This window comes from Rhineura floridana, chromosome 14, assembly GCF_030035675.1.
Source record: "Rhineura floridana isolate rRhiFlo1 chromosome 14, rRhiFlo1.hap2, whole genome shotgun sequence".
NCBI classification, from domain to species: Eukaryota; Metazoa; Chordata; class Lepidosauria; order Squamata; family Rhineuridae; genus Rhineura; species Rhineura floridana.
The window spans coordinates 32,439,689-32,452,094 of record NC_084493.1 but is presented as its reverse complement, the minus strand read 5'-3'; the positions used below and the strand labels follow the sequence as shown (position 1 = coordinate 32,452,094).

Below are 12,406 nucleotides of genomic sequence, written 5' to 3'. Positions count from 1 at the left end.
CCTATCTGAAGTTCAGTTCTCCACATTTCCACATCAGTTTGTGATTTTTTCTCAGAAAAGGTCCTCATGAAAGGTCATCAGTAGTATAGTAGTAATTTCTCCTACTATATATACATATTTGTATGCAATTTTGCCTAATGCACACATTTTTATAAAGCAGTTTCCCCTAATATAATTTATTTATTATTTGATTTATATCCCACCCTTCCTCCCAGCAGGAGCCCAGGCTGGCATACAATGCATCTTTGTATGTTATTTACAGTAATATATGTATTAATATGCACATTTTACTCCAGTAAATGCATTTTTACACATTACTTGGCTGAAGAACTGCTCATTGCAAAATTCAGATTAAGTGTGAATTTTGAAGAATGGCTGCGTTTTGCTTTGCGTTTTGTTTCAGAAATCACAAATTAGATAATTTCACCTTTAAATGTGAATTGAACTGAATTTCTCCCCTACCCTGAGAACCTGTAGGCTAGAATAGCATAATTGTCCTGTGATGGCTGTGCTCTGCCACCCTAGTCAGAGGCAGCATGCTTCTGAAAACCAGTTGCTGGAAGCCTCAGGAGGGGAGAGTGTTCTTGCACTCGGGTCCTGCTTGCGGGCTTCCCCCAGGCACTTGGTTGGCCACTGTGAGAACAGGATGCTGGACTAGATGGGCCACTGGCCTGATCCAGCAGGCTCTTCTTATGTTCTTATGTCCTACAGTTTCTTACCAGTGGTTGAAAATGAGCCCTGCCAGCATATGCAATGGCAGGCTGGGCACTGCCTGGTGCCTTAGGGCATGTGCACGAGAGACAAGATGCATCCACCTCCACCCATCTGGGGAGGGGAGATGCTGAGCCCTGAAGGATGACTTTCACCAACAGCATTTCATTTATTTATTCAAAATTTATAACCCATTTACTACAACAAAAGGCCTCTAAGTGATTTATAATAAACAATCTAAAATCATGAAAATGCCAATTAAAAACAAATATTAAAAACAAATTACATATATAAAATCAGTAATCCTAAAACACTTATACTGAAACAAAAAGTTTTTTTAGCAGCCACTGCCTGCCTAATATCAAATGAGGAGGGAGTTCCAAAGAGTTGGTGCTGCCACCCTGAAGGACCAATTTCTTGCAAGTGCAGAATGAACATTATGGGGCACTTGTAAAACAAGGCACCCCCATTAGGCAAAAATCAGGATAGTGGTTTTTCAGGAACAGGTACCAGAAAAGGACTATCCCCGTTGAATAGGGACTGTTGGAAGTGCTTCCAAGGCCACCCTGGTATTCTTTAGGTACGTCAAGAGGAAGAACCTACAGCTCAGTAGTTGTGCACATCCTTTTCCTGCAAGAGGTCCTCAGTTCAGTCCCTGACACTTTCAGTTTTAAAAAATATCTCACAAGAGGTTGAAGGGAAAGGCCATTCTTTGCTGCAGGCCCTGTAGAGCTGCTATCAGTTGGAGTAGACGAGAGATGGGGAGGCTGTGGCCTGAGGTGAGGCAAGAGCTGATCTCAGGCAAGGGCAGGGCTCGGGCTATGCTGTGGGAGGCAGAGCTCTGGTGTTACTTCAGCAAGCATCACATTGAACTTGTGTCCTATATATATATAACAGCAGCAGCAGCATTAGCTGCTGGATCTCTGTTGCTAGCCTCGCCCGCACTGGAAGGTGCCTTTCAGTTGAAGGCCCCCAGCTGACTACATCAGACAGAACAGAGGAGACTCTGGACTTACTGGGGCCTCTGTGATGGAGTCCTCTGAATTTGAGGATGGCAATGCTACATGCTCAGCCTGGGGCAAGGACACCAAGGGCGCATCTGGTGCAGATGGTTCTGGGGCTGTCTCTACATGCCCTTCCTCTTCTGCTTCAGAGTGCTTGCCTTCATTCCTTGAAGATGAGGAATGAAACTCTGGGGTCATGACATGGCCCTCCAGATGCTGTTGGACTCCACATCCCATCATCCCCAGTCAGCATGGTCAGTAGTCAAGGATGATGGGAGTTGTCCAGCTTCACCAACTTCTGCTGGGCTGCAGGTTCCCCGCCTGGGAGTAGATAATATATGAGGCTTGAAAAGCACAATGATCTGATTTTTGTATGCCTCTGAATAACCCTTGCCAGTATTGCAAGTAGTGTTGGACCTCGAGGCAGTTTATTGGGGGGGGGATGGCAGGGGAAAAAGCTTGCATTCAGCTGGATGGGTGTATCACTTGGAAACCACATGTGCACCACCATGATGGAAGGAAGGTGGGATGTACAGTAAATGTAGGAAAATACTACTACCACTGAATACTACCACAACTGAATACAACTGTGTTCTTTTTTTCTTGTACACCGCTTAGAGATATTTTTATATATTAAGTGGTATAGAGATAGTCTAAATAAATAAATGCCACCACTACTGCAAATAACAACAATGTTCTTAGGTATAATGGCTTCCTAGGTTCCTACATGTTCACTACAGTTGGGACACTAAAACCCAGGAATATCTGATGAGACAAAGCTAAGGTGCTAGTTATACTGTGATCTGTGTAAGACAATCTGGGGTTTGAGGGGACACTTTTCAAGAAAAGCTGACAAGATGGTTGCTGATATGGGTCTAGAAATTCTGTAGTAGGCCAGGGATTCCAAAACTGTGGTCCATGAACCAGCAGTGGTTCGTGAGCTTCATTCAGGTGGTCCATAGCATGTCTGTGGATTTGTGGTTGAAGATGGGAGACTACTCAGTGCTTCAGAATCTCCAGAGTTGCTGGAGAACCTAATTGCTTCAGGTATATACATATATCAATCACTCCTGGATAAAGCTAAGTTTGATTGGCAGATTCTTTGGGAGCAGTGGAGAAAAGACCTAGAGTGCTCAGTAAGGGAACAACAGTGGAAGGCAGTTTTGGCTTCAGTGCAAGTAATTTCCTTGGACCTTAAATTGCATTTAATCCAACAGAAAATTTTATTCAGAGGGCAGGTCCACATCATACATTTAAAGCACATCCAACACACTTTTAAAGCACATGAATCCCCCCCCCCAAAATCCTGAGAACTGTAGTTTGTTAAGGGTGCTAGGGAGTTGTAGCGCTGTGAGGGGAAGAACACAGTTTCCAGAATTCTTTGGGGGAAGGCATGTGCTTTAAATGTGTGTTGGATGTGATTTAAATGTATGGTGTGGATAGGCCCACAGTGTATTGGACTCCTTGGTGACCACCAAAAATGCATTTCAGGTGCAGACAAATGCTAGCACCACTGTACATCTCCAGCATTTTTAATACATGTGAAAAGGTCCTGCCCAGTGGTAATGTTGTTTGGATCAGAAGTCCTTGCATAGACTAATCTAGTGCTACAAGAATATTTTACATTTACAGATGCTGATGCAATCTTGAACTATATTCCAATTTTATGGGACCTCAGTGAGGGGCAATGAAATTGGATCCTGCGGGTGCTGATGCTGCAATAATGGAAAGACCATCTCTAACCTCCAATTGTGCAATGGTTTGTTCACACTGGCAGCATAGGAGTGGGCAGCTTTTCACAGGCGGCAGCAGGGTGAGAATATCTTAGTCTGCATACATGGGTTTATTTGCATGAACTAGAATGTGCCTGGGCTTCACCGTTTAAGATTTGTCAAGTTTAGGAGCTAAATGACCCTTGACCTTTCCCCCCTTTCCCTCGCCTTACTTTTTGTGTCTCTCTGTGTGTAAGTGGCTCAAAATAAAAAAAAAATCAAAATCTGTATCAAATGGATTCCTGAACTTTTGTTTCCTGAACTTTTCATGCAATTGAGTATTGGTAAGTTGATTTTATTCAGTAATTAGAAGCTTTCAGAGTTGCTTTAAGTAAGTAAATGGAGTTGGATATATTGCTTGACAGGGAGGCTTGCATAATCTGATCAATACATCAGGTCCAAGTGATGGTCTCAACAGTGAAAACTAAATTTCGGTGCTGATTTGTTGAAATCCATTTCTGAATTAATTTTTCCCACTATAAACCTGGCTCCTCCAGGATTTAGGAAATTGCTGTTTTGTGTGTGTGAACTACAGGAATACCCCACATTAACGTACGCAATGGGTCCAGAGAGAGTATGTAAACCGAAAATGTACTTAAAGTGAAGCGCTACCTTTTTTTTCACTCAAACACAGTAGGCCTTATTTTAAGAAAAAGGGTAAGCTTACCTTTAGCTAAGTTCAGTGTGTGTGAGAGGGTGTGGGACTATGTGTGTTTCTGAGTTTGTCTATCCACTTGTTCCCCCTCCTTTCTTTCTCTCACTATTTTGGGGGGTTGTCTTCCCCATTTTTCCCCACCCTTCCCTCATTTGGGTTGGGGGCAGCGGCGGCTGCCGTTCCCCATTCCCTGTCAGGTGAGATGCTTTTGCGACTCTCAAGCCCTTTTTGCTGCTCTCGAAGTCTGTCCTTGCCACCCGCTTTCTTTCCATTCAGGCGGCGGCTTTGTTTTTTCGGCTGCTAGGAGCTTGCGGCTGCGGCTCCCTTTTTTGCAGCCCTTGTTGGCGATGGGGGCGGCTTTGTAATTTTGGATGCAGCTCCCTTTTTGCAGCCTTTGCTGTAGTCTCACTTAGCATTTTCAGCTGCGAGGTTTTCTCCTTCCCGGCTCGCTACCACGGCCGTCAGGAGACCGCCGCTGCGCCTCTTCCTCCCGGCTCGTTTCTACACTCTCTCCAGCTCGCTACTGCGGCTGTGAGGAGGCAGCGGCTGCTCCGCAGCTGATTCCCCCCTCCCCCCGGGTTTCCTTCTGCGGCCGTGAGGAGGACACATTGGCTGGTCTTATTTTTACAGCGCCGACTTCTTGTCCATACTCGCGAGTGTCCGTAAAGTGTATATGGGGAAGAATTTTGGTTCAGCTTGCATTTTAATGCAAACCTATTTAATTTGCACTTTCTGAAGTAACACGCAAACAGAAACACAGCTATCCTTTGTGACTCACATGTCTGATTTCAACATGCCAGCCCATCCAAAAAAGCATACAAAAATGTATGTATTAGGGGAAAGTGTGCTTATAAATGTGTATATTAGAGAAAGCAACATATAAAGATTAGGGGGATTGCTTGCAAAACTGATTTATTGGGCAACATTGCATACAAAAATGTGCATATTAGGAGAGATATGAGCTAAAATGCTGATGACCTTTACATAAATTTGAAAAACTGATGTGGAAATGCAGTGAACTTGAAAGTAAGATGGGGGGGAATGATAAACTGAGAGAAACCAAAATTGGCAGACTGATCCATCCCTTGTGCACCCAAGTGAAATAGTTTATTTATTTATTCATACATTTAGAAGATGCATATCTTACCTTTTGATTGAATGATCCTCAAGGTAGTTTACAATAGGTTGCAATAATAATATAGCCCCTGCCACATCAACCCTGCAGCTCTTATTTTCCTGACTGATGACTGGGTTTTCTAGCCCAGCAGGAATTACAAGAAGCTTGGGTGGTTCTGCAGTGCTATGCACCTGATCCAGGCATCCATGCAAGCCTTTTTCCAAAGTTTAAACACAGGGGCAATAAAGCCTCAGCACCTCATTCAAATAGAAGCCAAACACTCCCCCATCTAAATGTTTGCTAAGATTTACCCATCTCCTAAAATTTCCCTCCTTCCCTCCCTCTCCATTTCACAGGGGATGAATGGTTCCCCCCCAAATAGGGAGGGAATTTTGGTTCAGTGTCAGTTTTTGCTGTGGTTGCTTTAGCCACCTCACCATGCACTGAAAATTGATTTGGCTCTGCTATGGAACAGCAAGATGAGCAGCCTGACATGCAGGCAGCTATAACATGCTCTGGAATTTTGTCATGTACATGCAGCAGATTTGGGATAGAATAAATCATCCAGACCTGTAGCCAAAACGTTCTCTCTCGTGTGTGTAGGAGGAGATCGTTTTTCAAAGTTTAGAAGAAGGGGGACTCCTTGGCCCCTTATTTAAGTAAGACAAGTAAAAAACCCCTCTAAAAACAGTTTGATGAAATTAATGACAAAAAAGTGGCAAAATGACAATTTATTAGTAAAAAAAATGCAACCCTCTTCTCATGCTGGAAAATAGCTACAAAATAAAACCTTGCCTGGGGGCTGGGGAATAGCTCTGTGGTAGGACAAATGCTTTGCTTGCAGAAGATCACAGGTTCAATTCCTGACCTCTCTAGTTAAAAGGACCAGTTAGCAATTGACGGGAGAGATCACTGCTTGAAACCCTGGAAAATTACTGCTAGATGGTGTAGACCACAATAGATTTGCAGGAATGTGTTGATGCTGTTTTATTTTATTAAGGTATGTTGCTATGTACAATGCCATCCCACAGTTTTATTTTATATTTTTCTGGTGTGGGGGTAGGATTTGAAAGGTTATGATACTAATTTAACTGTTCTTACTAGGGAATCTTTTGGGTATTTTCTCTTTTTGTAACTTCTTTCTTGAAATATAATAAAATGTAAAAGTGTGGACCAGGGGTAACCCTCCAGATACTGTTGGATTTGAACTCCCAGCATTCGTAACCAGTATAGCCAGTGACCAGGGATTAAGGGAGTTGTAGTCCAGCAACAACTGGAGGGCTCCTTGTTGGCTACACCTTGTATAGGAGGTATTAGATGGGCTAATTATCTGGTATAAACCAGCTTCCTACAACAACAGTCAGAAGACTGCTTTGCCACTTGGTCAACTGTAGTGCTCTTTAGGCCCATCTAGTTCAGTTCTGTCTACACTGACTGGCAATGGTTCTCCAGGGTTTCAGGCAGTGGCCTCTCCCAGTCCTACCTGAAGGTGCTGGGGATTGAACACGGTACCTTCCGCATGCAAAACAGATGCTCTGCTACTAAGCTACAGCCCTTCCCTTTGGAAGCACTATATTCTTCTTGTGGTGACTTTGATTTGCGTGGATTGCCCCCAGTTCCATGTGTATTCCATGTGGGGTTGAAAGCAAGCATGTGGATATGCTCTTAGCTTATGTGAAGCCAGATTGCTGCATTCCTGGCATGTATATTTAATGTGTCTTTAATAATTCCCTGTAGATCTGAGCATCAGCCATTTTTCCGCCTGCAGAAATGTACGCTTAGAAAGCGTGATAAAGCATTCCAGTCTGTCTTCGGTTCTTTTCTCAGTTCATGTAAGATGTGTTACCTGAATATCTGGTGCATGAATGTGAAATACATCCTCCATGTGCAGAAACTTCACTTAGAAAATTGCTTTGTTGGTTTAATTGCATACAGGTTTTAGGAAGCTTTTGTGCGTGTGTGTGAAATGGTCTGTTGGATTCAAGCAAACACCATAAAATTTCTCCCTTTACCCAAATGATGTAGTGTTCAAAAGTAAAAAATGTGCATGCTGTTGGAAGGCAAACTGGAGTGGAATGTTTGTACAAGAGAGAGCCGAAAGTTTTACTGATGTCCTTGTGTTCGCAAAAGGGTATTCCCATCTCTCTTTTCAAATGTAAAGGACTTTTGCTTGAAATTTCCCTTGATGTTATTTCCAGGTTTACATCTTGTGCTTATTTTAAATATTTGTATCCCACTTTTTTTAGGATGAGGTCCTTAACAAGGCAACTTACAACACAAACTTTAAAAACAATACTGTACAAGAAATACATAATACAGCTATGGATGAAAGGATCTGTCAGCCTGAGTTCTCCCAGTTTCTCTTATTTCCAACCTTTTTTTCTTTAAAAAAAAATTCATGAAAATTCTCCAGCATTTTAGTGTGAATTTCTCCTAATAAACACATTTTTGTATGCAGTTTTGACTAATGTACACATTTCTGCAAACAATTTCTCCTAATGTAATGCACTGTTGTATGTCTTTTACAGGAATATACAGTATATATACATTTTTATGGACACTTATCTAATCTATGCATTTCTGTAATGTTCGGTTGGTTGGAGAACTTCAAAATTCCTGTAAGTGTGAATTTCAAAGGATGGCTGTATTTTGGTTCTCATATTGTTTTGAAAAGTGCAAATTTGATAGATTTTACCTTTAAAAGTGAACTGGGCTGAATTTCTCCACCATACCTGAATACAACCTATGAAACTGCATCAGGTACAATGTAATGAGTCAGCATAAAATTGGTATGGTGATGATACTTTGCTTTATTTCTTGCTGATATCTGAGACGAGATCCTGCGGAAGGGTTGATGCAGTAACTTTTGGCAAATGCTCCAACAGTCTGTAGTTGCCTGGAGCAGACCCTTGGTGGAGAGGTGGGGGGCTGTCATGTTGCTGGTAAACCACAGTCTCTATTCTGTTCTTTCCCCCCTTTGGGGGGGATGCCTTCATGTTGTTAAAATGATTTGCTGAACTGGTTATTCTTTAGGGTTCAAAACCTTCCCCAGCTTCTCTGTAATCTATCTCTACAAGATGTTACAGTTTCCCATCCCAATAGAAAGTAGTAAACACATAAGAACATAAGAAGAGCCTGCTGGATCAGGCCAGTGGCCCATCTAGTCCAGCATCCTGTTCTCACAGTGGCCAACCAGGTGCCTGGGGGAAGCCCACAAGCAGGACCCGAGTGCAAGAACACTCTCCCCTCCTGAGGCTTCCGGCAACTGGTTTTCAGAAGCATGCTGCCTCTGACTAGGGTGGCACAGCACAGCCATCATGGCTAGTAGCCATTGATAGCCCTGTCCTCCATGAATTTGTCTAATCTTCTTTTAAAGCCATTCAAGCTGGTGGCCATAACTGCATCTTGTGGGAGCAAATTCAATAGTTTGACTATGCGCTGAGTAAAGAAGTACTTCCTTTTGTCTGTCCTGAATCTTCCAACATTCAGCTTCTTTGAATGTCCACGAGTTCTAGTATTATGAGAGAGGGAGAAAAACTTTTCTGTATCCACTTTCTCAATGCCATGCATAATTTTATACACTTCTATCATGTCTCCTCTGACCCGCCTTTTCTCTAAACTAAAAAGCCCCAAATGCTGCAACCTTTCCTCGTAAGGGAGTCGCTTCATCCCCTTGATCATTCTGGTTGCCCTCTTCTGAACGTTTTCCAACTCTATTATATCCTTTTTGAGATGAGGCGACCAGAACTGTACACAGTATTCCAAATGCGGCCGCACCATAGATTTATAAAATGGCATTATGATATCGGCTGTTTTATTTTCAATACCTTTCCTAATTATTGCTAGCATGGAATTTGCCTTTTTCACAGCTGCTGCACACTGGATCGACATTTTCATCGTGCTGTCCACTACAACCCCGAGGTCTCTCTCCTGGTCGGTCACCGCCAGTTCAGACCCCATGAGCGTATATGTGAAATTAAGATTTTTTGCTCCAATATGCATAATTTTACACTTGTTTATATTGAATTGCATTTGCCATTTTCCCACCCATTCACTCAGTTTGGAGAGGTCTTTTTGGAGCTCTTCGCAATCCCTTTTTGTTTTAACAACCCTGAACAATTTAGTGTCGTCAGCAAACTTGGGCACTTCATTGCTCACTCCTAATTCTAGGTCATTAATGAACAAGTTGAAAAGTACAGGTCCCAATACCGATCCTTGAGGGACTCCACTTTCTACAGCCCTCCATTGGGAGAACTGTCCGTTTATTCCTACTCTCTGCTTTCTGCTTCTTAACCAATTCCTTATCCACAAGAGGACGTCTCCTCTTATTCCATGACTGCTAAGCTTCCTCGGAAGTCTTTGGTGAGGTACCTTGTCAAACGTTTTTTGAAAGTCTAAGTACACTATGTCCACTGGATCACCTCTGTCTATATGCTTGTTGACACTCTCAAAGAATTCTGATAGGTTACTGAGACAGGACTTTCCCTTGCAGAAGCCATGCTGGCTCTGCTTCAGCAAAGCTTGTTCTTCTATGTGCTTAGTTAATCTAGCTTTAATCATACTTTCTACCAGTTTTGCAGGGACAGAAGTTAAAGCTAACTGGCCTGTAATTTCCGGGATCCCCTCTGGATCCCTTTTTGAATATTGGCGTTACATTTGCCACTTTCCAGTCCTCAGGCACGGAGGAGGACCCGAGGGACAAGTTACATATTTTAGTTAGCAGATCAGCAATTTCACATTTGAGTTCTTTGAGAACTCTCAGGTGGATGCCATCCGGGCCCGGTGATTTGTCAGTTTTTATATTGTCCATTAAGCCTAGAAGTTCCTCTCTCGTTACCACTATTTGTCTCAGTTCCTCAGAATCCCTTCCAGCAAATGTTAGTTCAGGTTCAGGGATCTGCCCTATATCTTCCACTGTGAAGACAGATGCAAAGAATTCATTTAGCTTCTCTGCAATCTCCTTATCGTTCTTTAGTACACCTTTGACTCCCTTATCATCCAAGGGTCCAATCGCCTCCCTAGATGGTCTCCTGCTTTGAATGTATTTATAGAATGTTTTGTTGTTGGTTTTTATGTTCTTAGCAATGTGCTCCTCATATTCTTTTTTAGCATCCCTTATTGTCTTCTTGCATTTCTTTTGCCAGAGTTTGTGTTCTTTTTTATTTTCTTCATTCGGACAAGACTTCCATTTTCTGAAGGAAGACTTTTTGCCTCTAAGAGCTTCCTCGACTTTGCTCGTTAACCATGCTGGCATCTTCTTGGCCCTGGCAGTACCTTTTCTGATCTGCGGTATGCACTCCAGTTGAGCTTCTAATATAGTGTTTTTAAACAACTTCCAAGCATTTTCGAGTGATGTGACCCTCTGGGCTTTGTTTTTCAGCTTTCTTTTTACCAATCCCCTCATTTTTGTGAAGTTTCCTCTTTTGAAGTCAAATGTGACCGTGTTAGATTTTCTTGGCAATTGGCCAGTTACATGTATGTTTAATTTAATAGCAAAAAGCCTTGCATTTTAAGAACGTACCTATAGCCCACAGCTATTTCTATCAAACTTTAAAAAGCAGGGAAATTGGGCAGCTACAGTGAATGCACCAGGGGAGCAGGAGACCTGAGCTCCTCTCTGAGATATTGGACTGCCCTATAAATTTGTCAAAATGCAAACACCATTTGGGTCGGTCTTTCACAGTCCAATCCACTTCCTGTGTAGCTTGGAAGAATATGGTAACATGTGCCTCTGAGCATATGGTGAGTGGTGGCAACACCTGCAATCAGCCCAAAGAATAGAAAGAAGATGTGCTGTGCTGATCTTGTTTTAGCAAGGAGGAAGCAACATTATTAAGACAGTTGATATAGTTCAGATGGTCACTTTGAATATGTCTGATTTCCTTTGCAATTTTAGTGAAGTTTCCTATAGGAAATCATTTTCTTTTGTTTCTATTTCTGTGAATATGTGAAGTACAGCAATACTTTGCAAAATTTAAACTAAAAAAACTCCAAACATCATAATGGCACTGACTTCTGCAGAATAGTCTCCAGTGGACCTCAGGAGTGTGTCAATTTGCACAAGATAAAACAGTGGGAGGTGAAATATATTCTAGCAAAATGTTAGGTGTGCTCTATGTTTTTAATTGACTGTGCCCACATTGCCTTAAATGAAGTGGTTTAAACTCAGCAGGATGAAAACATACATCCTCTTTTTCCCCACAGCTAGAATCATTGCTGAAGGAGCAACATATTGGAATCAGTCTGATTTTACATCAAACTACAGTTTCAGATTCAACTGTTAATGCACCCAAAATAGAAATAGAACATACGTCCAATTTGAAACACAGAAGGCTGTCTTCACCATCATATGACACTGACCATTAAAAAGGCTTTGAAATTAATAAAAATAAATTTGACACAGATTTCTGGGATGAATTATGAGGAAAACAAAATTTTCTAGTTTAGATTCTCTGTAGAAACAGTAGTAACACAGAAAAGAAGCAAAGTAAAAAGAACACCAACAAACATACAAAAATATAATTCTCTATCTTTGGAGATGGCAGGTGTTGCCACCACTCACCATATGCTCAGAGACTCAGGTTACCAAATTCTTCCAAGTTACACAGGAAGTGGATTGGACTGTGAAAGACCAACCCAAATTGTGTTTGCATTTTGACCGATTTGTAGGCCAGTACAATATCTCAGATAGGAGGTCAGGTCTCTTGCTCCCCTGGTGCATTCACTATAGCTGTCCAATTTCCTTGCTTTTTAAAGTTTGATAGAAATAGCTGTGGGCTATAGGTACATTCTTAAACCGCAAGGTTTTTGCCTATTAGTAAATATGTATATAGATTACTTGGAGCTGCTATTTAACCCAGGATCTTCAGCATGCAAGGCATATGTGCTACCATCAGTGGAGGGTGGTACATTTGGACAAATGGGGCCTTGCCCTGCCACCCACAGTCTACCCTCAGCCAGCCATCATCTGCCTCCTTTCTTACCTACAGCCAGTCCAGGGGGTGGCAGCACTGCCTGTCAACTACCTCCTCTGTAGCCTCAGGGTTGCCCTTGTAGAACTCTGCAGGGATGATGGGGACATAACTAGAAATTGTGGGCTCTGCTTGTCATTGGCTCTTCCTCTGCCTACTGTGGGCCTTCCACCCTA

At 42.3% G+C, this 12,406-nt stretch overlaps 1 protein-coding gene across 5 annotated transcripts in view; it reads left to right on the top strand.

Annotated features, from left to right (window-relative positions):
* Positions 1 to 12,406, top strand: part of THSD4 (thrombospondin type 1 domain containing 4) — a 699,350-nt gene that overhangs the window by 149,383 nt on the left and 537,561 nt on the right. The window contains exon 1 of one of the 5 annotated variants that reach the window (XM_061595168.1): positions 7,803 to 7,877. The exons of the other annotated variants lie outside the window; for them this stretch is intronic. Coding sequence (XP_061451152.1) covers positions 7,845 to 7,877 — 33 coding nt within the window. The 5' untranslated portion in view covers positions 7,803 to 7,844. Of the gene's footprint in view, positions 1 to 7,802; positions 7,878 to 12,406 lie in introns of those variants that run through there. 5 annotated transcript variants of the gene reach the window in all.